Source organism: Sceloporus occidentalis, unplaced genomic scaffold (assembly GCF_023333645.1).
Source record: "Sceloporus occidentalis isolate IW3139 unplaced genomic scaffold, rSceOcc1.0.p SCAF_1, whole genome shotgun sequence".
Classification (NCBI taxonomy): Eukaryota; Metazoa; Chordata; class Lepidosauria; order Squamata; family Phrynosomatidae; genus Sceloporus; species Sceloporus occidentalis.
Window position 1 is genome coordinate 130,682,862 of NW_028316981.1, and position 25,236 is coordinate 130,708,097.

General features: G+C 39.6%; 1 protein-coding gene across 17 annotated transcripts in view; it reads left to right on the forward strand.

Moving 5' to 3' along the window:
- The window catches only part of EXOC7 (exocyst complex component 7), a 52,308-nt gene that overhangs the window by 8,589 nt on the left and 18,483 nt on the right, over nt 1-25,236 (forward strand). For 3 of the 17 annotated variants that reach the window (XM_089535553.1, XM_089535466.1, XM_089535495.1), the window contains exons 5-12: nt 273-495; nt 5,875-5,931; nt 8,059-8,208; nt 8,995-9,162; nt 20,969-21,094; nt 21,700-21,768; nt 24,668-24,813; nt 24,909-25,061. In XM_089535553.1, the coding sequence (XP_089391679.1) occupies nt 273-495; nt 5,875-5,931; nt 8,059-8,208; nt 8,995-9,162; nt 20,969-21,094; nt 21,700-21,768; nt 24,668-24,813; nt 24,909-25,061 (1,092 nt within the window). Of the gene's footprint in view, nt 1-272; nt 496-5,874; nt 5,932-8,058; nt 8,209-8,994; nt 9,163-11,630; nt 11,643-20,968; nt 21,095-21,699; nt 21,769-24,667; nt 24,814-24,908; nt 25,062-25,236 lie in introns of all 17 variants that reach the window. The other 14 variants (XM_089535561.1, XM_089535569.1, XM_089535579.1 and 11 more) reach the window with 11 other exon arrangements.

The window sequence follows — 25,236 nt, forward strand, 5'->3', positions numbered from 1 at the left end:
GAAAATTACTACATATGTCCCATTATCACTTTACTTTAGAAACTTCCATGTGAAATCACAGAACTGTTCTTTGAATACTGAAGGTGGAAGAGCACTTTGGTCCTGTGGGAGTACCTTTTAAGATGGAAGTAGTCACATTTTGGTACATGTGCCTATGTTATGCTCACTTTTCTAGATCACAGCCAAAGAATGCAGCTATGTCTTTGCATTTCAACAGCTTCAGAGTGGTAATACACATATCTGATTTTTTTCATATGTATTATTTTAACCAGAAATCACTGTTTGAGAGAGGGAAGGACTCACTGGAATCTGAATTTCGTAGCCTTATGACCCGATACTCTAAACCAGTCCCACCTATCCTGATTTTGGATCTCATCACTTTGGATGAAGAAATAGAAACCCCGGAAGATGTCACCTTAGAACACCTCCCTGAGAGTGTTCTACAGGACATTGTCCGTATTTCCGGTTGGCTGGTGGAGTATGGGAGGAACCAAGGTAAGTTGAACAAAGGAATATCTTATTTTTTTTAAGCTTCAGGTGAGCGGCTCTTCTCCCACCCTCCATCTTGAAATGTGAATTAAAATTTTGTCTTGGTGCTCTTGAGATGAACAATATTATTTTGTTCTTAGATTTTATTGTATGAAATAATTTTTGGTAATTTAAACAATTTTTTTACTAAATTTTCTGTTTTATTAACTATTTTTTGAGAACTGCTCTTCAGTTTCTTTTTATAAAGAGAAGAGGACAATTCTAAAGAGAAACATTTCAGTGAGGCATAGATGATGATGATGATGATGATGATGATGATGATAATAATAATAATAATAAATTTTATTTCTATTTCCCACCTCTCCCAATGGATCAAAGCAGGATTACAAGCATAAAACCACAATAACATCTAGATTACAGTAGAATATCATCACTTAAAAATACAATTCAGGACTATAAAAACATCATCTAACATGCAGTATTACAGCCAAAAGTAGGATTTTCCTTAGGTTTTTCATAGAAGATTAGGTGGTTAGGCCCCCTGGAAGAGATCTGTCTTTAGTGCCTTCTTAAAGGCATCTAAGATGGTAATGAGACGGATCTCTTCCAGCAAGTTGTTTCATAATTTAGGGACTATGGCTGTATACGCTCTGTGGAAAGTTGTTGTTAATCTGGTCTTTGAGTATTAATCTGGTTTTTGAGTATGAACCATAGTGCATTTCTCCTTTGCCTATGGACATTTTGGAAGTTTGTGGATAACCTGTTTTTCATATTAAATGACTAAACTTCATGACAAGAGGATGCTTGTTCAGAACATGTGGCAAAGATGATGTGACAAGAAGCAAGTTATAAAATGGGGTGTTTTTTGTTTTTTGTTTACTCTCTGTGTTCATGTACCATCATTCTTTATTGCCTGATAATTGGTGCTCATATTTTAATTAATATAAGCATGTAGTCTTTCCTTTGCATATTTACTTGGAAATAATTCCCACTGTATTCAGTGGTGCTTACTAACATAGGATTGGTGATTTTGCATAGGATTGTAGATTTAATTCAGTTACTCCAGAATTAATATGCCATGGTACATCAGCAATGTTAATGAAATTCAGATTATGTTCTGTTATAATGTTTGAATTAATCATGCTCATTTCATCTACTATGTATCAATGTATGCCACAGATGTGATTTATTTTCTCAGTTGATCCTGTTCACTTAGGATGGCTGATACATGATTACAAAATAAGATTACATTTTGAACAACTTTTAAATAACTGATAGATTTTCTGCTTCATGGAAGTTCAGGGAAATAAGAGTTAGAAGGCATACATGTTTCAACCAAGCCAATGCTAATTTGTAGGAAATCAGTGTAATCGTGGTGGCTGAAGGCAGAACTGAAAGGTGTGTGCACAAGTCTACAGCAATTCTAGTAATATCTGAGATTCTCTTGAAGCAACCTAACCCTTTAAATTGCCAAGCTGTGTTACAACATCACCATGAAAGGAAACTGTGGCCCCATTCGCACTGGCACTTTTGCACTGGAAGGAACTGGGAAGCTTCGGTTTCTCCCTCCCCAAATCCCTCCGGAAGCAAGTGCTGACTACCAATCAGGGGTATTTTAACCCAAATGCCCTCTTGGAGAAATTGAAGGCGCCTGGCTGTCAATCAAATTTCAGTTCCGCGATCGTCATAGGTGACGTTTCCAGCACTCATTGGGGCATCGGAACTGTGCTTCCCCCTCCTTTTTTTAAAAGAACCAGGCGCCAGAATGCGCACATTTTGTCAAATTTAAAAACCTCCACTCTGTGTGTGTGTGTGTGTGTGTGTGTGTGTGTGTTGTGGGCATTTGGGTCAGTGCAGGTTATGATCTGCCCTTGGACCCGTTTTCAACCCCAAAATGCATGATCGGGGGCAAGTTCATATTCAGCAGAACCTGGGTTTTTTCAAAAGAGACGGTTTTTTTCCCAGTTGCAAATGACCCATTCTAAGGGGTATTTGACACAAAACACTTGTGTATGCCTCTGATTCACTTGTGGGAGATTCGGGGCCAATATGAACTTCACATGAAAGAATCGATTTCTGATCCGGGGTAAAGTGTAGTCTGCATGGCCCCTGTGATTTAGAATTAAACACAATAGACAGCTACTTGAAGGGTATCTTGCTAAGTGATACTTAAAAATGGCTGGATGGCAATTTCATATGGCTCCCAATTCAGTGCTGAGGCCTAAATCTGATTGCAAGCACCAGCTAAAGTAAACCTGTTGTATTAATGGAATATACGTAAGAGTTGGTCTACCAAGTTCTCCTTGATCAGTGGAGTGTACTCTGGTTGAAATAAGCCATTGGATTTAGGCCTTAGCATTCCTATATGTATGAAAGTTACCAGATGTCAAGAATTCAGCCATTCTGTAGCCTCTTGTTGTGTTGAATGAAGAGAAAAAATTCTGGATGAATTGTGCCACTTTTCCATGTTTTTCTGGACTAAGACGAGATCCTCTTTGAGACAAGAATCTGGCTATCTACACATGGCTCTCACCTTCTAAAATTAAACATCTTTGTTAGCAAATTTCACTCCTATTAATGTAGATGAAGTTTTTTATACATAGGTATTTAAATTGGATGCTTCCATTCAGATTTTTTTCAGATTTTATGTTGTTTGTTCATGCTGGCCTTTGAGTCAGGGCAAGGGCAACTCTCCCAGTCCCAAATATCTTGCTCTGATGAGGGAACTACCATTTCCTAATACTATTTGTGTCATTGTAGAAATCTCAAGTGAATAAGAAAATATTTGCAGGGTAAGATTTCAAGTGTAATCCTATGAATACGTACCTGTTTAGAAATGAGCACCATTCACTTCTCTGCAGTTGTTTGCAAACCACTGAAGGCAGCATATCATAGAATCATAGAGTTGGAAGAGGTCCCAAGGGCCATCCAGTCCAACCCCCCTGCCATGCAGGAAATCACAATCAAAGAATCCCCGACAGATGGTCATCAAGCCTCTGTTTAAAGACCTCCAGGGAAGGAGACTCCACCACTCTCTGAGGGAGTGTGTTCCACTCTCAAAAAGCTCTTACTGTCAGGAAGTTCCTTCTAATGTTGAGGTGGATCCTCTTTTCCTGTAGCTTGCATCCATTGTTCTGTGTCCTAGTGTCTGGAGCAGCAGAAAACAAGCATGCTCCATTCTCAGTGTGACACCCCTTTACTTTCTTATTCTTTCTGAAGTCAGCGCAGTGGGCCAGCTTTTATGTGCAAACATGTCAATTTAATTGACTTGTGTATCACCCTGTCTGGCAAGTATTTTCAAAGCCCTTTAGTTGAGTTTACTGACTAGAAGTTCACATCTATTATAAAAACTTGACAACCTGATACTAAAATCAGGTATGGCATCTGCAGATATGGTTTCTATAGCAAAGCTGATTTTTATTCTGGATTTTGTTTGTTTGTTTTGCAAGTATGCAGGCATAGAGATTTGACTGACTTTCTTGTCCGCTATTTTCTGTCTGCAGTTATAATTCTACTCTGTATACTCTTGTGTGGTCAGCATGACCTAGCCGCATTGCTTTTTTCACTTCACTGATTTATAACCTTCTTAAGCATCTATTCTATGGGTGTTCTCATCTCCCTTCTAATGGAGGCTAATGTGGACTTGAATATGAAAGTCTGTTCTTTTCCCTTGCATAAAAATCCAGATGTAATGTGTGTGTCAGCTCTCAATAATTTGAATGGTTTATTTGAAGTATTCAGTGTTCCTAACCTACTGTATATACTCACGTATATGTCTAAATTGACCCAAAAAACTGAGTCGACGTATGCACGGGTCAATGTAAATACTGTACTTTAATTCATATAAACATATACATCCACCCATTCCCTGATAAAAGGCAAGAGTTTAACCTGCTCTGGAAGCACTGACCCCCCTTTACTCCCTCAACTATCCAGCCTTTAGTGTGACCACAAATAGTTATGACTGCTGAAATTTTGTAAGTTCTTTGGCATTGTTTTCCTTCGCTTCCTTCATTACATGCCCCTAAATTTTACCCCTGACTTACCCATGGTCATATAAAAATCCATAATTTTGGCCCCAAAACCTGCCCTCGGCGTATATATGAGGTCAACTTATAATTGAGTATATACAGTATGTATCTTGGAATCCTTATTATGACCCTCTAAGATATTATTCTTAGTCAGCATTCTTATATTGCAAATAGGATATGAGATTACCTTATATCTGTATAGAGGTTGCTCTGAGCTACTCTATCTGAAGAGTAGGATACAAATATATCATGGGACATGTCACATATTGTCAGCCTCTGTTTCAGTGATAGTGGGCCGAGGGCCCAAACTAAAAGTTCTTTCAGCACCAGGTGTTATGCGGGGTGGTGGCAGGACTTCTGCCCTTTGGGGCAAGACTTCCCCCACCTTCCTAAGCCTTCAGCTGCCTCTCCAGAGACAGCTGAAGGCCCGGGGGGGGGGGGGCAAGGGAGAAGAAAAGGAACAGACACTTATCTCTTCTTCCTCCTTCCCTCCTCCATTCTGGGCCTCTAGCTGCCCCCGAGAAGCAACTGGAGGCCAGGAAGGGTTGGGAAGGAGGAGGAACGGGCACGTGCCTCTTATTCTTCCTCTCCCCACCACGTGCCGGGAGAAATGGAGTTGCGTGCCATCTCTGGCATGCGTACCATAGGTTCGCCATTACGGCTCTATTTCTTATCTTCAGAAGAACAGTGACCTGCCTGGTAAGAAGAATAAAAGCACTAGACCTCATTAGAAGCTAACTATTTAATGAAAACTTGCATTGCAGACTTCTTTATTTTTCCAAAAGAAAGGCAGTTTTTGAAGAAGGGACTCTAGAACAGAGAAGTGAACCTTTGTCTACTTCTTCTTGCCCCACTTTCAATTCCCTATACTTATGGCTGTTTTTCTTATTACAACAGCCCCCCCCCCCCAGTATTGATTTCTATTTTGTACTTTTTTAGTTGGATCTGATAACAATATCACTGTTTTGTGAATTCCAGAGTACTGGTCTCTGTTAAACAACTTATGTAATATGCTGTGTCACTTTAAATTATAGAGTGAAAATATTTTTCATTTGAAAAGCATGCAACCACTAGTAAGGATTAAAATATGAACATACAAATAAGTTCACATGTTACCAAATTACTTCAACCCATTTCATTTACCTGTATCATTCAAAGGTGAGATGAGTACAGAGTTTGTCAGAGATCCCTTGAAAAATCAAGAAAGCTTTCCTCAATTTGTCTCTTACTTTGGAATAAATATGTAAATACAATCACAGCCTCTAGCAGAAGGAGTCCATTGTCTGCTTCAGAGTATCCTGCTAGACCTTGCATTTTGTAATGGCTCCAGGTACTTATCTTTCTCTGTCTTCAGCAGTCCAGCAACCGAAGCAACAGGAACACTTGATGGTATCTTCAAGCCCAGTTTGGAGTGAGTAGAGGAGGGGGCATCATTCAGGAAAACTTTTTTATTCTTGGTAGTGAAGGGGAGGAGAATATGTAAAAGAGTAGGTAGGAAGGCTGTGGATGAGGGACAGGGGGAATGACTACCACGTTTGTGTTTATCATAGTGGGAAAAGTACCACAAAAAGGGTAAGGATGTTTCTGGGCTGACAAGTACATCTTCAGTAAAGGATACTTCATTTCTGTGGGACCCCTAAGTAAAAGTGTTTCCCTTCAGAACCTAGGAAAGCCAGATATTTCATAGGGTTTTGTTGTCTATGTGGAGTCAGTTATCAACTCAAACCTGTAAATGAAGATTACCTGCCCTGAAATATATAGCAGATACCTGAAATTGACTTGTGGAGCAAGTTCCACTATGGGCAGTTACTTTCTCCTGCAGTGTAACAAGGGTAGCCGTCAACTAGGAAGAGAATTATAGAATATAAAATTGTTTTCTCAGAAGCCTTTTTTCTAAGAGTGAACCTAGTTGATGCACATGACATTACTTCTTGCATTACAACTAAATCTGAAATTTTAGTTGACCTTAACTCTTATTAAAATCAATGGAATTTAGGTTCTATCTAAATCCTCCAATTGATTCCTACGAGGCTTAAATTAAGAGTGGATGGATCATTCACATATTACTGTTAACATATTATATCTTTCTGAATCATTGTTAATAATAATCCTACTTCACACCATCACACTTTGTTTTACTTAACCTATTCTTTGTGTCTCTCATTCTCCTTCATTCTTTCTCACTTGCTTTCCTCTTTCTTTCTTTCTTTCTTTCTCCCTAACTTCCTCAACCTCCTTCCATTCTCTACTCCTTCCTTCTCTCTCACACACAACTTTTAAACCACAGTTTTCATGGGAAGGAAGCAACATCAGTGATGTTGATCACATGATGCCACTTACCTCCCGTAGCTGCCCTGCCCCTACCCCGTTCCTTTTCATTCACGGGAAATCCGTGAATGAATTGCCAATCGCGCAATGCCACAGGAGGGAAATCCATTCTGGGGACATCTGCGTGATTGGCAATCACCTGCTGTCACTGTCCCTTCCTCCCCTTTTTAATCTTGCCCCCCTTTTGGCACAATTTTGGATCTTTGAAGTCTCAAAATTTTGATTTTTTTTTTAAAAAAGCTTAAATTGTGGCTGCAGAGCTCTGCGATTGCACAAGAACAATTGGATTAAAAAAACAACACTAAAGGCATGCTGGGTAACAATTAAGGGAGGGAGAAGACAAGAAGGGAGCGTGATGCTGGCAGCAACCCTGGTCATGCAAATGGAAGAAGCGTGGTGGTGGTGGCTGCTCCAAAACCAGCATTTTGCTGTCTGATTTTGGCTTTTAGGATTGTAGCGAGAAAGGGGCTGGTATGATAATCTCCCTAGAGTCTATGTTATGTGCCAAGGATTATGTATTCAAGACCTACATTAGGTAATTTTGCATATGACAGTTTCATGAATAAATGTTGGAGTATTCTTTTTATTTGGGGGTTATTTCTATTTAATTCAGAACAAGTGACAAAATCAGAGCCTTTCCTAAAATGACCCAGTTTGTTATCATGGGGAAAGGGAAGCAGTGCCAGAGACATCCTTATTGTAGTGTAAGCTCTTGTGGAGTAGACCTAATGCATCAGACGCATTTGATGAATTAGGCTTTGGCCCTAAAAAACATTATGACCCTTTAATTTTGCTGCAGCAGACCAGTATAGCTAGCATTTGGACAGTATCACTGGTAAATATATTCATGATGCTGGATGTGTAGTTTGGAATGACTGAAGTGTAAGTCTATGAAGTCTTGTGACATCTAGAATTATAGAATTTTAGATGTCACAAGACTTCATAGACTTACACTGGAACCTTTCCAAACTTCAATCTACATAAGCTTTATCTATGTTCTTGCACAGTCAGCGCATATTTTGAAAATAGTACCATGGCTCTATAATTGTCTTTGAAAATGCAGCCAATGATTAGTGTCATGTTGAAGTAGCAATCCAGTAACTACATCATTTGTCCCCTAATCTACAAAAGCTCTCTTTTATAGATTGAATTGAGCCTTATGGGCTTCTGTTTTGTGACTGTATTTGCCTTCATTTTCCTTGTGGTGCAGGTTTTAACTGTCTGTGTGAGGATAAGCAGCTTTCTGCAGGAGTCCAGAGAGGAAACCTAAAGAGAGAGTCAAGACCCACTTCCTACGCCAGCGTAGCCTCTAGGGAGAGCTTTATAGAGCGGTCAGTCAGAGAATTAGGACACAACTGTAGTAAGTGCAGAAGACTCAAAAGTATAAGCAATCAGGGAGTACTGCTGAAATTCAAACTGTCCGTCTTTTTGTACCATGGAAAGAATTCTATATTTTTTCTAGCCAATAAACAGTTTCCCAAAACCACCAGATCATGTAAGTAAAGCCTGGTTAATACTTGAATGGGAGACAACAAGTGAATACCAGATGCTGTAGGTTATATTTCAGAGGAAGGCAATGGCAAACCACCTCTGAGTATTCCTTGCCCAAGCAAACCCTATGAATTTAATGGAGTTGTCATAGGTCAAGAAGTGACCCCACACTTTGCTTTAGAAATACCAGTTGTACTACAGGAGTAATCTTAAAACATACCCAGCCTCACATGATGTGATCAACAAGTAGTACAGTTTTCAAACATGTTTGATTTGCTTTTATAAGCAGGATTTTTGCTAATCTAATGTCGTCTGCTAAGTCTCACACTCAAGTGACTGAAACTTAAAATGCTCCAGATATGGGATCTTGGTGTACTAACTATTTCCTTTTCCTTTTAAAATAACATTTATTTTATTCCAGTTAATCCAGATCAAAATTACCTGAACTCACAAAACAAAATGTGGAGGAAATCAAAAGTATGAGTCATACTGTTTCAGGGTATGATTTGTTTGCCCAGTCAATAAATGCTGTCCAATTTTGAATTAAATTTTTTATTTTTCCCCCTGTTATGTAACCATTATTCATATTCATGTTAAAGATACACTGGAAAAAATTAAGTACTCAGGTTTTTCTTTATGTGTTTTTCTTTTTTAGACTTCATGAATGTTTACTTCCAGATCCGTTCCAGTCAGTTGGACCGCTCTATCAAAGGGCTGAAGGAACATTTTCGGAAGAATAGCTCTTCCTCTGGGGTCCCTTATTCCCCAGCCATTCAAAACAAGAGGAAGGACACACCAACCAAAAAACCCATCAAAAGACCAGGTGAGTCCAGAATTTTAGGCACCAGTTTACATTGTTATGGTCCTAGAAATTCAAGACCTGGAAGTTTAATTTGTTTTCACTCTGCTTGTTGATCTTTGTTTTTTGTTATCTGATCATGCCTTAGAAGTCTCAGTTATAGTAGGATGCTTAAAAAAAAACTTCCAGGAAGCCTTGAGGAGCCCTTACATAAAAACCACAGGCTAACTTTTCCTTTCCTTCTCAAAATGAAATGGTGTAAAGGAAGCAATGGGCAACAGATCTCTCATTTTCTGGACCCACTACTAGCCTAAGACTCTAATGTGTTTCACTAGCCTTAGTGGCCACATGAGCAGTTTCTTGTGCTGTTCTGACCAAGATGCTGGAGTGCTGTAGATCTTGGCTCTTTGGGTCCAGGAGGAAGGATTTTGTATTGCATACCATGAACTATTAGTCCCAGCAAGAGTGTGTTAGTTTCTCAAGGGCAAAGGGATTCCATCATAAATATAAGCAAGCTAAAATGTCATATGTTTCATCTTCTTTCACTTAGGGGTTATTCACACATTTTGTTTTGCAACATGACTATGTGAATAATCTGTCTCCTGCATTCTCGATTTGTTGTTCACACTTTTTTTTTATCAGTACTGTATCTATGCGCATCCCTGTGAGTTTGATGTGGATATATGTGAAACACGTTCAAGATATGCAGAGTTGTATCCTGGTTTATCCTGGGTCTATCCACATCAGTTATTAATACAGCCAACAATACAACTCTTTCAGGAAAACTCAGAAAAAAACTCCAAGATAGATTATCTAGGGTTTTGTGGGTTTTGTGGTGCTCCCCAAACTTAATTGGACATATTTGAAATCCATGTGAAAAGCACAGATTTAACCCTCTCATTATTGGGATTATTTTCACCATCTGAATAACCCCTAAGTTTGATAGAAAAAGAAAATAAGGTTTCACCAAATACATACTCATCCTCTGATCAAACAGAGCTGTTCCATTATAGAGGTTGGAACGACTTAGGGAGCTGGGGATGTTTAGTCTGGAGAAGAGAAGGCTAAGAGGTGATATGATAGCCCTGTTTAAATATTTGAAGGGGTGTCATATTGAGGAGGGTGCAAGCTTGTTTTCTGCTGCTCCAGAGAACAGGACCCAGAACAATGGATACAAGCTGCACAAAAATAGATTCCACCTCAACATTAGGAGGAACTTCCTGACAATAAGGGCTGTTTGACAGTGGGACACACTCCCTCGGAGTGTAGTGGAGTCTCCCTCCTTGGAAGTTTTTAAACAGAGGCTGGATGGCCATCTGTCTGGTATGCTGTGACTGAGATTTCCAGCATGGCAGGGGGTTGGACTGGATGGCCCTTGTGGTCTCTTCCAACTCTATGTTTCTATGATTGTATGATTCTAGACGGCCCACCAAGATGTGGAGAATGGTGAACAATGCCCCTGAACCCAGGAGCAAAGTATCGCCTTCTAATTTAAACTAAGAGTGAGGAACCTGTGACACTTTAGATGTTTTTGGATTATGGCCCCCTTAAACCCCGATCAGTGTGGTGTAGTGGTCTGAGCATTGGACTAGGACACTGGGAGACCAAGAACTGAATTCCAGCTGGCTATGGAAACCCACTGGGTGACTTTGGGCATATCACGTTCTCTCAGCCTCAGAGGATGGCAAAGGCAAACTCCCTCTGAAAAAATCTTGCCAAGAAAACCCTATGAGAGGTTGCCATTAGTCAGAAATGGCTTGAAGGCACACAACAGTAACAGCAGCAAACCCCTGTCAACATGGCTAATCAGGGTGATGGCAGTTAGATGTGTAAGATGTGAAAGGCCACTTGTTCTCCACCCCTATGTAAACAATTCTAACACTGTGAGAATTTTCTAGAATCCTCCTCTTTCCTAAATCATGATATTTGACTGAGATTTTCTTTTATTCTATGTAGAATGTAATCAACTGAACAGAAATTGTAAGCATTTGGCAGTGTTCAAAGGCAATGTTTAAGACAGAATTCAAAGATATAGCCACGTTAGTCCATAGAATCAGTATGTACAGAGATCTTGTAGCACCTTTGAGACTAATTGAAAGAAAGAAGGTGGCAGCAGGAGCTTTTGTAGGCTAAAATCTACTTCCTTCCAAATGCATCTGAGAAAGTAGACTTTAGCTCATGCTGCCAATGCCTTTCTTTCAGTCAGTCTCAAAAGTGCTACAAGAGCTCTTTACGTAATGTTTAAGCCAGTTATTCTTTGCCAGTGTTGTCCTATGAAATGAATTTACAGCTTTGCATCGATTAATGGAGGGAAAGTGAACTAATTTACAGAATGAAATAAATAATTATAAATGTTGTTATATAGAGAGGAAAATACGGTAGGCAAGCTGAGTTTGTAGAACAGCCAGAGACTGAGTCATAAGGCACAGAACTGACATGTTTTAATTGTTTTGTGTTTTGTTTTGTTTTTATAATCCTTATGTGAATGACAGTCCTCATCCCAGGTAATGTGTGCTAAAATGTGTTCTTCCTGCAGCTTGACAGAACTTCTAAATGTCTCTGTGCTAAGATACCATTGCAGGCCTGTTACTTCTGCTAGCAAAGGGTGTGCTTGGCATATTTCAAGGGGTTTGCTGCCCATGGAGGTTTATAATGTTGTGGAGGTATAGAGAATATTGCTATCATGTCCTGGAGTTCTCCTTGAAAGCTGACCAGTACTGAGAAACAGGGTGGAAAGGCTGGATCCAGATTTTTCAATATCAGCTAATTCCACTGTTCAGGTGTGTATCTTTGTGTATTTCCACACCAGGCCATCCTAGCTTGGATATAAATGCTTCACTTACTGAGCTCAAGATTTTCCCTTTCAGCCAGTGGCACTTGTGCTTTTCCAAGCTCAGAATTGAAAATGATGTTTGGACTGACAGACACCAGTTTTTCTGGTCCTTAAGGCAGTAGAATTTATGAACTCAGCACTCTCTGGCTGCCTTTGACATTTCCAAGCCATTAAATCATTACAGGTTTGTGGAGCACAGGAGCAATTTAATCAAACAAGCCTCATTCACACCGTTAAAGAATTTTGTCAGATGTGCTCTAATCCAGTTGCCTGTAGCACCTGTAATGCCAAATAAAATGAAGCAATTACTTCTCACAGGCTGAATGTACTAAGCCTGCTAGCTGTCTCAATTGGTATATCAGGCTGAAATCTAGTAGATGAACAGTCTGAATTAACAGAATGTGTTTGAAATAAACCTGCAATGAACCAAAATGTATAAAATAATGGCAGATAATTGTGCCTTCATTATTCTTCGACAGATAGGGAATTTCTCAGTTGTATTTCCCAGAAACCATTCAGCTTTCAAAGGCAGCTCAAGAGGTTCTAACATCTCTGTCAAAATTGTCGCTTTTGGTTTCTTTTGTTGGAATGTAATCATCTCTTTTTTTTTTTTTTTTGTCTTTTTATCTGTCTTGGGGGAAAAAACCTACTATTGCATTTTCTCTGCCATTGCTTGGCAAGTCTATGTTCTCTTTCATCCTCCTAGCCAGTTTTTAAAGATTCTAGGTTGTGTTCCTTGATTTTAAATTTAAAAAGACCTCCCTGGAGCCCAAAACAGCTGGGGGAAAGGCAAAACAAAAAACATGGTGGAACTGCCTCATGCATTCCTCAAATGATGTGGGGTACATTGAATAAAAAGATTGTTAAATTAAGTAGAGGGATGTGGCCTTCCAGGAACAAGGAGCCATCTGCCCAGCCCTTGTTTTAATAACAGGCCACTTTACTACATACCTACTGGTATGTAATTGCATTCAGTGAGTGAGCTCATGTAAAATCACCTTCAGATCTCAGTAAACAAATATAGAGATGGAGGGAGAGCAATATTCCAGAAGTTCTGTATTTAAATATACAAATGATCCCCACCAAAAGGTAGATGGACATGGGGGTGAGGGTGGGAAGTTTACCTTTTTTTTAATATAAGAAGATTCAGTATTTTAATTTCTTTTCCATACCTCTGCACCCTGCCTCTAAGTTCAAGCACAGACCCTTTTGGTGTTCCAAATAAAATGTTTCTAGCATTCACCTGTTTAAGGAACATTTCAATGCATTCTAATGCAAAGAAAAAACAAGCATCATGATTAGTGATTCCTAGGAACCTTTTCAGTGTGGGAGCCATGGAGCTGAAAAGGCTAGATTGTGTTTTAGCTTCCTGCCAGGAACAAAGCTGATATGTGAGCCCCAAGCAAAGAAAGAGGAATTCTATTGTGGGTTAATTCTTATGATAACAGCTGTTAAGACCATTATAACACAATTCTCTGCTGATCTATTCTGAAAAGACATTTCTTCCTGAAGAAAGAACTCTTGAGTTCTCTTACCCTTTCTGGGCTTGCCGTAAGTAGCCTAGGTATCTTCAAGTCCACTATCGTACTGGTGGATAAGAGAGTCCACCATACATGATTCCTTGTATTGGTGTCTTCCAGACAGCTTGCTGGGAGACAGTGCTCTGAGGACAGCTGCATAAACTTGGAAGCAGCAGCCCATTCTCCCTCTCTGATCACTGCTTCTACCATGAATGTGATGCCTTCATTAGTAACCTCCATTCTGTCCTACTTGGTTCAAAAGTGCCTAATAGGAAGAAATAAACCCAGAACAAAGAAATTTTTGGCTTCCATTAGGATCCATCAAGACCTAATTAGAATGCTAAGTACTTAGCTCTTCAGTAGCAGTGAACTAATATACTTGCTGCACTTGGAGGTAAACATGCCTAATTGTTCTTATGCAAATAGGAGGAAGACGCTGGGCCTGTGGGTCCTTATCTGTAGAGAGCATGGGGGACTGTCATTGTATTCTTGCACTGGGAATAGCTCATTCGGATGCCTGCTGCATACACAGTAGTTAAATTCATATTGATTTTTAACAACACAAAGATGGGTGCTAATTTCAGCTGTACTCCAGTTTTTCAGAAGCAGGTGGCTTTCTATATAATACCTTACAACAAAGTTAAACAAAGCAGCATAGGCAATTTTGTTTCAGGAAATTTGAAATCATTATGTAGTTACAGAAATATAAAAAAAATGATCTTAGACTTTGCAGGAAACAGTTTTGGGTTTTTAAAAAGCGTTCTTTAGTAAAATCCTCAAAATTTGGAAAACAATACATCTCACTGCTCTGCTTGTGTCCTGGTATTATTTTTAAAAAATTCACATATCAAACAGTTTTAAGAATATGGTGAGGTGGAGTAGAAACTGTTTGTTAATTCTTTATAACCACTTGAAAAACAGCTCAATCAAGTTTTCTTAATGTAATGATTAGACCCCTAATTTATTGCAAAATGTTTATTTTAATTGAAGCTGTCCATGGTAAAGGAAGCTGAGTATTTATAGCACTGCTGTAAATATTCTCAATATATATTTCACATGATTATGACATTTATTTTATATAGGCCTAGTTAAGGAACTTCATTTGTTTAGGAAGCATATTCAGGAGTAGTAGCCATGTTGGCCATGCAGGAAAATCCAACAAAATACAAACTCCACAAAATGATGATACCTTTATTGGCCAACCAAAATGCCCAAAATACATCATGCAAGCTTTCAAATCTACACTGGCTTCTTCATCAAGTAAAGATGTTAAAAATTATACATGAGAAGAAAAATGACACTGATAGAGTCAGAGACGTACATTTTGTCTCAGATACCCAGATGGAGGGATCTCGGTGCAGGCAGAGCCATCCTCCTTTGACAAAAGACAATAAAACAGGTAATAAAATTTCAACACCATTAGCAACAGAAAAATAACTTCCCTAGAGATCCAAGCTGTTACTTCTCTGTTGCTAATGGAAATTTTATTACCTCTCTTTCATTACTCTTCTTCTTTGGTCCCCACAGGGACGTAGCCGGGGGGGGGGGTTCTGGGGTCCAGACCCCCCCCTTCAGGCTTGGGGACATTCAAGCTCCTTCCTCCTCCTCCTCCCCTCCATCAAAAGCATGGAGGACTTGGATGGTGAGGGAAAAGGGGAAAGACAGAAGTCGCAGCCAGGGAGGGAGCAGGGAGGCCCAGAGGGAGGGAGGAAGGGAGGGGGAGTGGGCGGGGGTCCCTCTTTCCCTTCCCTTTTGTTTCCTCTCCATCTGAGTCCTTCCACTCCTCCTCCGCCTCCTCCTCGCTTTTGCCAGAAAAAAGTCTCCCTTCCTGGGGGGAGGAAAGGGAGGAGGAGGAGGAATAAGAAGGGAAGGAAGACAGGAAGGAAGAATGATAGGACGGGAGGGGGGGCGAACTAAAGAAAGGAAGGAAAAGGAAGGAAGGAAGAGAAAGGAGAGGAAGGAAGGAAGGAAGAAAGAAAAAGGAAGGAAGGCTTTAAAAGGAAGTATTTAAAAAAAAAAGGTGACTTCTGACTTTCCTTTCAGCAGTTATATCCATTTACAATATAGTAAAATAATAATAATAATAATAATAATAATAATAATAATATCCCTTACACAAAATGCTGAGGTCTAGATGTATTTTGGATTTTGGAGTTTTTCAGAGTTTGGTATATTTATATATGTATAATGGGAGATGGACCCAAGTCCAAGCATTAAATCCATGTATGTTTCATATGCATCTCATAGACATAGGCTGAAGGTAATTTAATACACAATATTTTAAAAATAATTTTGTGCTTGTGTACACTGAGCTTCAGCAAAATCCTGAGACCACTATTCCTTGTATAATTCAATAATTCAGTAATTTCTCTAAACCTTCAGGATTCCCAGGTTTCCTTTTCTTGGGGTCAGACCAGATGCTCTCATGGTCAGTTTTGGATTTTGGAATAATTCAGATTCAGAAGTCCAGATAAAGGAGACTCGGACTCTACTCTGTACATTTCTTCTGATAATGAACTCAGGTTTTCAAAAACAGTCATTTCTGGATTTTTGCAACAACAACAACAAAGAGGAGGGTCTGTGATGCAAAAAAGCAAGACGCTTCCTTCCAGCCTTGTTTTTTCTCTTTTTAAAAAGACAAATAAAATAAAATACACTTAGCTGGCCCCTTTTCAGCATGTCAATGGGGATGCTTTGATGGAGAGTTCCTGCATGGCAGAATGGGGTTGGACTGGATGGCCTTTGGGGTCTCTTCCAACTCTAGGATTCTAGGATTAATTAATTAACGTAAGGATTCAATCTCAGTGGATCACCAATGAAAGGTCTGCTGCAAAAGTCTGGGCCTCTCTGCCCTCCTGCCTTGGAAGCAAGGTCCATTGGCAGACCTCTGGGTTTTACTTTTTATTTTTCTTATTTTCACCTTTTTAAAGGGGTTTCCCCCAAATTCTGCCAGAGAATGAATCGGGGCTATGGAGTCCATGGCCCTGTTCCAGGCAATGCTAGACTGCAGGTCCCATCATCCAGCAGCACCACAGACTGCTGGGAACTGCAGTCTAATAAGGCTGCAAACTGCAGAAATAATCCAGTTTGACACCACTTTAATGCTATGGAAAATCCTGGCATTTGTAGTATGTTGTGGCACCAGAGCTCTCTGACAAAGAAGGCTAAATGTCTCACAAAACTACAATACCCAGATATTGTTGTTGTTATTATTATTATTATTTTATTATATCCTGCCTTTCTCCCAATATATGGACTCAAGGTGGTGATTTTCCATAGCCTTAATCTAAAGTATGTCTTTCTACAATGTACAATGTAAATTACATAATTAGTTGGGGGTGCTTTGATTGAGAGTTCCTGCATGGCAGAATGGGGTTGGACTGGATGGTCCTTGCGGTCTCTTCCAACTCTATGATTCCATGATTCTATAGCACTCTGAGCCTACTGTGATTTTAATTGTTTTTAAATGTATAACGTTTTAATGTTATAAAGTCTTATAATGCAAGCCATGCACTGATGGACTATTGCACTATAATTTTTTATTGATTGATTTTATATCCTGCCTTTCTCCCAAAACAGGATTCTCTTAAAGGGGTTTGTTTTTTATAAAAAGAAAGGAACGTATAATGTCTTGGAATTAAAAATTATGATAGATAGATAGATAGATAGATAGATAGATAGATGAGTCTTGGAATTAAAAATTGTGTGTGTGTGTGTGTGTGTGTATGTCTTGGAATTAAAAATCCCTCTTGGAAGTGGGAATGAAATGTTGTGTGGATGCAGTCTGGGTTCTTAGCTCAGCTCAGAAGTTGGAATGCAATGTCTCAAAACATGAACAGGGTGTCTCAGAGCATGAACAGAGTGGCTGCCGCTCATTGCTTGAGCAGCTACACTTTGCTTTATCGACCTGAATTTATCTGATGTAAACACCTTCAGAGGAAGGACTCAGTTTGCATCTGCACTGAAAAAATAATCCAGTTTGATGCCACTTTAACTGCCCTTGGCTCCATGTCGTGGAATGCTGGGATTTGTAGTTTGTTGCGGCACCTGACAGAGATGGCTAAACAGCTCCTCAAAACTACAAATCCCAAGATTCCATAGCACGGAACCATGACGGAAGCTAAAGTGGTGCCATTCTGAGGTAAATGCTCAACCCTTTTTTTGTGTCTGGGGGGGGAGGCTCTTAGCCTCTCAAAATGGTGGCACCTAGAGGTTTATCACACTATACTCTTAACGAGCCATGATTCCAGTGTGACTCGTCTAGCTGCCTCCTGCTGCATTCTGGGATTTGCAGTTTTAAGGAGGGGTATTTAGAATTCTCAGGCATCTGCCTGAGAATTCTAAATACCCCTCCTTAAAACTGCCAATCCCAGAATGCAGCAGGAGGCAGCTAGACGAGTCACACTGGAATCATGGCTCGTTAAGAGTATAGTGTGATAAACATCTGTGTCTGGACCCCCCTTCCCAACATCCTGGCTACGTCCCTGGTCCCCACATGGTCAAGTGGCCTCTGCCTGTATTGAGATCCCTCCATATCATCTTAACTGACAACATCTGAGACAACAGATCAGATGTTATAACATCTGAGACAAAACATAGGCATATAACTCTAGCAGCGTCATTTGTTTTCTCATGTATGATTTTTATATCTTTGCCTGATGAAGAAGCCAGTGAAACTTCGAAAGCTCACATAATGTAATTTGATGAGGTATGAGCTCTGCATAGATTCTATACTAAATATCTTAACTAAGTAAACACTAAAGGGAAGGTATATCCTTCACTCTGTTCTACCATCTGTTGATATTTGTCAAATAATACAACCTTATTCTTTGCACAGTGGTGCAGGTAGTTTGTGGTCACTCTTTTATGTCTTTCCATTCTATTGATTTGCTACCTGTAGTTCACGTGAGAAGGTGCATTGTCTTCCACTGCTTCCAGTGCATTCCACTACTTCCAGATGTTCTTTGTACTAATAGCAAAGTGATCCTCGGCAGCAGTGACCTGTTCAGTAACTGTTTAGTTACATAACAAAACAACTGCAACATTTGTACCATGATAGCTAGTCTAATGGTTTACACTGTAGTGACATTTTTCTAATCAGCAGTAGTGCATGTAAGGCTGCAATGCCAAGAACGTCTAGATGTTGAGGCTGGTCTCTATTATTCTTTTTGAGCAAAAGTATAAGATGTTCTTAGTGAAGTATTTTACAAAACCAGGATAGTTTATCCGCTCTCACCTCATTAAAAAGATCACACAATGCTCTGTGCCTTTCCCATGTATTTCTTTTCCTTGGCCGTGTCTACAGTGATTGAATATTGGATGTAAAAACCAATGCCTGGGGCTTGTGTGTGTTTCTGACTTTATTGTTTGCTTTGTTGCATGTTCACTAATATTTTCTCAAGTAAAACAAGTTTGTTTCTGAACTGAGATTTTAACACTTTCTCTTTTGTGCTTTTTTCAGTGTTTCTTAGTTGCAGCATCCTGCTTCAGCTACAGTTTAATTTTGTCTTTTTAAAAAAGCAACAACTATTTTTGCAGTGTAACAGATGTGCGCTTGTCCAGAAATACAGACCACTAGGGTGGGGAAGAGGAATACCTTGACCTTTTTTGTTCTTCTTTCCTGTTGACTGTTGGACGGGGGTGGCAACAGAGATGGGCTGTGCAGTGCGCGTAGCTTCTATTGCCTTTGGCTTTCATGGGCGCTTACGCTGTTCTCTAAGGATAGAGCTTTCTCTATGCTTTAATGTAGCTAGTAGAATCTTAATCTATCCATAGTGAGAATGCTCAGAAATAACACACTGTCTGTAATTATTTCTGTGGTCATCTCTTCCCATTATTAGCATATAGATGCCTCATGTGGCCATTGAGGGTGCACCTCCACTGTGGAATCCAGCAGGCACAGCAAAATCATAAGGCCTTAGCTATTATTTCCTTTGGAAGAACACATTTCTAGTCTTTAAGATTATGGCTTAAATGTGTGTTTTCAGTTAAACTGATAAAGGATTAATCAGAGATTTTAGGTTCTGTATGTGGCTGCCTTCTCATATGGCAGGCTGGATCCCGCTCTGTGATTCTCCAGACCAATTTCTCCTTTAATGTTCTAAAGAATTTCTGTACTCTTTCCTGTCTCCATTAAAATTCTGAAAATCACTGCCCATATCTAGTGTAGTTTTGAAAGATGGCCAGGAAGGGGGGGCGGGGGAGTCCTTTTGCATAGCAAGGTCTCTCTTTTATTTATTTGTAATTGGCAGTCACATGGAACAAGCAGATCTCATCCTATGGTTATGATTACAGATTTCAGCAGATGTTAACCACCAGGATGGGACCATAACATGCACTCTGCCTATGGCAAGTCATTGCTGCTTTTGGATATTTTTGGTTGTTTTTAAAACATAGGTCTTGCCATTCTTACAAGATTGAAAGTGAATGTCAAGATAATAAAACAACAAACACCACACAATTCTATGTGTGTGGGAGTAAAATTAAGATAGAAAATGGAGTGTATCAAAAGAACATAATATAACAGGGAATGAAATTCCACAGAAGTAGCATAAAGCCTTGTCAGCCTCCCTTAGAAGCTCTCCCAGATAACCATATTTTAACAAGATTATGGAACTAAGATGGGGAAGGCATTCCACAGAGGAAGCACTATCAGGGACTGGGCCTTGTGCCTGCCTGCCTAACTTCACTTGGTAGGCAGGACTTGTGATGATGAACAGAGTTACAAAGGAGCCTGCTTGGAAATCATGCTACACAGCAGTTGTTTTGTCATGGCTCATGCTGCAGCTCTCATATGCAACACTGGCCTTTATTTCAGCTGTGAAATGTATGTATTTCCTTATGGTACTTTCTATATCACCTGTCAACACAGATGTTGAGATGGTTTTCTCTCTCTCTCTCTCTCTCTCTCTCTCTCTCTCTCTGTGTGTGTGTGTGTGTGTGTGTGATGTAAACCTTCTTGACAACTGGGTTGAAGGTGATATATAGTCTCTAAAAGACCAAATCAAACAACATCAAAGTAGAATTAAAACAATATCAGTGCAACCAGTATAATGTGTGATTTTTCATTACATTTTCAGTTTTTAGAATTGCTTAACTGTCAATGCCTTCATCTTTTTGAAAAAAAGAGAGGAAATAGCATGCACCTATTTCCGTAATATCTTTTGGTTGAAATGTTGCTGCTGTAGTTAGTTCATGTTTTGTATTTGCTTATCTGGAGACCTTAAATGCATAGTTGAAATAGAGGATTTTAGTAGCTTTGGCAGCATTTGAAATCAAATGAAGATTGCTAGTGTTCTTCAGGCACTCAAGGGGAATCAGTTGACAACATTAAAAAGGGCAGACCACTGGGCTTTCCTTGGTGTGTTTATGTCTACAGAGCATTCTCACTGCGGGCTAGCAGTCCCATGCTAGGTCTGCTTGATAAGGCACTGGTGGAGGGCTGCTTTGTGTTTTGTTTCTCTCATTCATTTCCAAGGTCTCTTTCTCTTTCCTGTGGCTCTGGTGACAGGCACCATCCGTAAGGCTCAGAACCTTCTGAAACAGTATTCTCAGCAGTGTCTAGATGGGAAAAAGGGGGCCTCTAACCTCATTCCTATGGAAGGTAATCACCTCTCTCACTTTCACGCTTTGATTTTGATTTGGGTTTGAGATTTTCTTCCCTCTTTCAGGGGTTCTGTTAGTCCTTAGCTCTACTGTCGATATATATGCCTTCAGTGGCACTCTAATAGATTGGTAAACAGCATCTGATTTTGAAGACAGCTCTTTTACATAGCTCTGAAGAGCTGCGGGCCATTTAAAAATTTAAGTTAACCAATGTGCAGTTTGATTGGCTAACAGAAGCTCTGCAGTAAGCTTGATGACCTTTCTTTCCATATTCTGTCCTTGTCCTCTTTATTTCTAAAGGTAGTAGCCCTTTCAAAGGTGACCAAGTTGTAACTCTTAAATTCCTGATGTCACTTTCTCTTTTTAGAGGGAACATATGTTTGCACGTGCTTTTTACTATCAGCCATGCTTTATATCAAATATTTATCCTACTTGAAACTGCTACTACTATTATGATCTCCAAAGAAAGGGTGGTAGATTGGGTTGCCAGGAAAATGTTTATAACTGTCTGACAAGCCAATAAAACCTGAAATGACAAGCACTCATGCTGTGATGGTCCTGGATAAACCACTCCTTCTGTTATGCCTGCTGACATCCCGCTAGGTCATGAGCATGATTTACGAGTTAAACATCTTTCCGATACGCTGGTTGACAAGCATGGGCCAGCTGCTGGTAAGTACCATAATAAAATGTAAGCTGGCTAATCTAACATTGCTTTTTAAAGTATTTTCTTGTGACATTCTCTTAGGAGCTTTCTAGAAGGAATAAGTGGGCACTGCTCAGGGTGCATGGCACTTGCTTGCCACACACACACTGTGCTGGTCCCTGTGCTGGTCTCTGCCATTCTTAAAGACAGCCTGATGTCTAAAAGAATTGGTGTGGATGTGGGTTATAGGTGTGCCAGAATCTTGGCTTTTTAATATCATTCACTCTTCACTTTGGTGTAACTTTTCTCCAAGTATTTTTACACATGACTATCTGCTGTAATGTACAAGTTCTGAAAATCCCCACCTTGGAGTGAGTTTTGAATGGATATGCATATCTTCTCAGTGCCATATAATGCTAATTATTTATTCCAACAATGTGAGTGGAAAGATATAAGAACTAGAAAGAAAGATGGTATCCTCATCTTGCCTGGCATCTCCAAAGCCCATCATATAATTACAATATTTGTGAGCATTCCTATTCCAACCAGATTATATGTGCCCTCTGAATGGTAGACTTTACTCACTCCATATCCTAACTATCAGTGTGTATAATGGCCAAATAGATTTCACTTACTTCCCTTATCTTAGTAAACAGCCCTATGGTCATTAGTTTCAATAAGTAATGTTAAGAAATGGCTGGTGCCTAACAGAGTTTATCTGCAGAAGACTAATACAGTCCGCCCTCTGTATCCACAGATTTTTTAAGCAATGGATTCAAGTATCTACAGTTTGAAAGTATTTTTAAAATGTATAAATTCCAAAAAGCAAACATTGATTTTGCCATTTTATGTAAGGGGAGCCATTTTACTGCTATGCTGTTGTATTTAATGGGATTTGAGCATCCACGAATTTTAGTATCCACTGGGAGTTCTGGAACCAAATCCCAGCACATAACAAGGGCCCACTGTATACTCCCTGGTATAAGCATGATGATAAACTGAAGTTATGAAGTGCTCTAACAGAGTAAAATTATTGAGAAGATTCTGCTGGTATGAATGGAAGGTCCTTACTTGTCCCCATATTGCTATGTCATAAATGTTGAGTGCCATAGTACAGTGCTACCTCGGGTTACGAAATTAATTCGTTCCGCGGCTCCGTTCGTAACCCGATACATTTCGCAACCCGAAAAGGCTTTCCGTTAGCGCTGGAAAGCCGCTAGCCGCGCTTCGCATTTGAATTTCGCGCCGAAACGCGCCGAAATGAATTTCGTAACCCGAAAAATAGTTCGTAACCCGGAACAGTTTTTTCCAATCTAACTTTTTCGTACCCCGGAAATTTCGTAACGCGATCAATTCATATCCCGGGGTACCACTGTACTAAGAAACTGTGTCTATGAAGTCTCTAGTCTTCAGTTTCATCAGCAATTAAAAACAGATGTCTGTCAAACCAAGATATAGTGCAGAAATCCTGGGTTCTTGGCATAGCTCTTTCTGAATGAATCGGATATGGACAGCATATTTGGTTGCTTCCCTATCTGGAGCAGTAAAATTATTATTATTATGTTTATGTATACCCCGCCTTCCTCCCAGTACAGGGACTCAAGGCAGCTTTGCCTAAGCACAAAGCGTGTAAGGGAGAAGTTAACATAGAAGTATTCCCTCAGTCATGTTGTGTTTCCTATACATAGGCAGATTTAATATGGGGAAATTTTAACCAGGAGTAATTCCTGCAATGTTATATAGTACAGTCACCTCAGATATGTAATTTGATTGTATTGATTGGGTTGCATGGCTTTCAGAGGGTTGGCACCAGAAATCTGTGTCAGTATCAGCCAGGAAGGAATAAGGCATCAGAACTGGAATTGGGGGAGGAGGCTATTTTAATGAAATAGATATACAGTATATGCCATTATTCACAGTGAAGAAACTGATGGCTCAGACAAAAAATATACAAATCATGGAAGAAAGATCCATCAGGTTGGAGGTTTCATCAGCTTTTGGCTATTTTGAACAAGTGATCTTGACAAAGAGGCTAAATATATACTGACTGCTGGAGCATCAAACATCGTGTTCTGCTATTTTGGACATATTTATTTGATCTTTTGTCTTCAGGACAGATTATCATGGCATTTTGGAGATATACTGATTTCTTGTAGCAAAAGGGTTTTTGAAAGCGTTACCTTAGTTATCATCTGGAGTATTATTATTTTTTTCATTCCTGGCTCTTATTGGGTGGCACCTATTTTGGGAATGAAATATGCTACTAAATCAAAGCCATCTGAGCCTGTATTCTGTGTTGCATATGGAACTGCAATGTTTATTTTAGAAATTAGATGTTGGGTTGGTGTATATGTACAGTATATGTATGCAGATTATATTGTAAAGAGTTCTTAAAAGATGAGACAATCTTGATATTTTAATTAGTATGTTTAGTTTATTAGACTTTATTTTTTACTATACATTAATTTTAAATTAATTCTCATATGCCAAACAAGAGAATTGGTTCTTTTCAGGATAAAACTCTTTATGTTAAAGAAATTATGTTAAAAGAAGGCAGAAGTTAATTAACAGTAAATATATTTGCACTAATTAAAGGAAGTTACAGTGGATGTGTTCTATCATTCATATTTTGCCTTTCCTTCCATGGTTCCATATAGGTGCTCAAGATACCTCATTACTGCTTTTTCCGTTCTTGATCAACCAATGTTCTGCTGAAGTATGAATCTCATTTTTACCCCTAGTGCACACAAATGTGGCGAGTTTTCCCTATGGGAAGGCATGAGGCAAAATGATGGGCCTTCTGTTAAGTTTGAAGTTAGTGTGTTAAATAGGAGCTGTTCCACTCCAGATGAATACATCAGATATGTTTGTATGTTATGTAGTTACATGAAACTGACATCCTGTATGCATATGCAATCCCCACAGGAAGAGATGACATGTTGGACATGGAAATTGATGCATACATCCACTGTGTTAGTGCCTTCATCAAACTGGCCCAAAGCGAGTACCAACTTCTGACTGAAATCATCCCAGAACACCACCAGAAGAAAACATTTGATTCTCTCATCCAGGTCCTGTTAAAACATAGTGTGGCTCTTTCCTTTGGCTGTTGTGGAAAACTCAGTGTTCACTTCCCTGACTCGTACCATTTTCCCCTCTCCTGCAGGAATCTTTAGACAACCTGATGATAGAAGGCGACAACATTGTCTCTGCAGCTCGGAAGGCCATCATGCGTCATGACTATTCAGCTGTGTTGACCATCTTCCCCATCCTGAGGCACTTGAAGCAGACAAAGCCAGAGTTTGATCAAGTTTTGCAGGTAACTGGTCAGCCAGAAAATGTGCTGTCACCAGGTCATGCATAGTCATGGAGCAGGATCTAAATTACATCAGGATCTGTGCCTTGGATAGGATTAGTTAGCTGTTGGGAATGGTCCTGTCGCCTAAATTAATATAAAGAGGTCATTTTATAATAAAGGCGGTCCAGTTACAGGT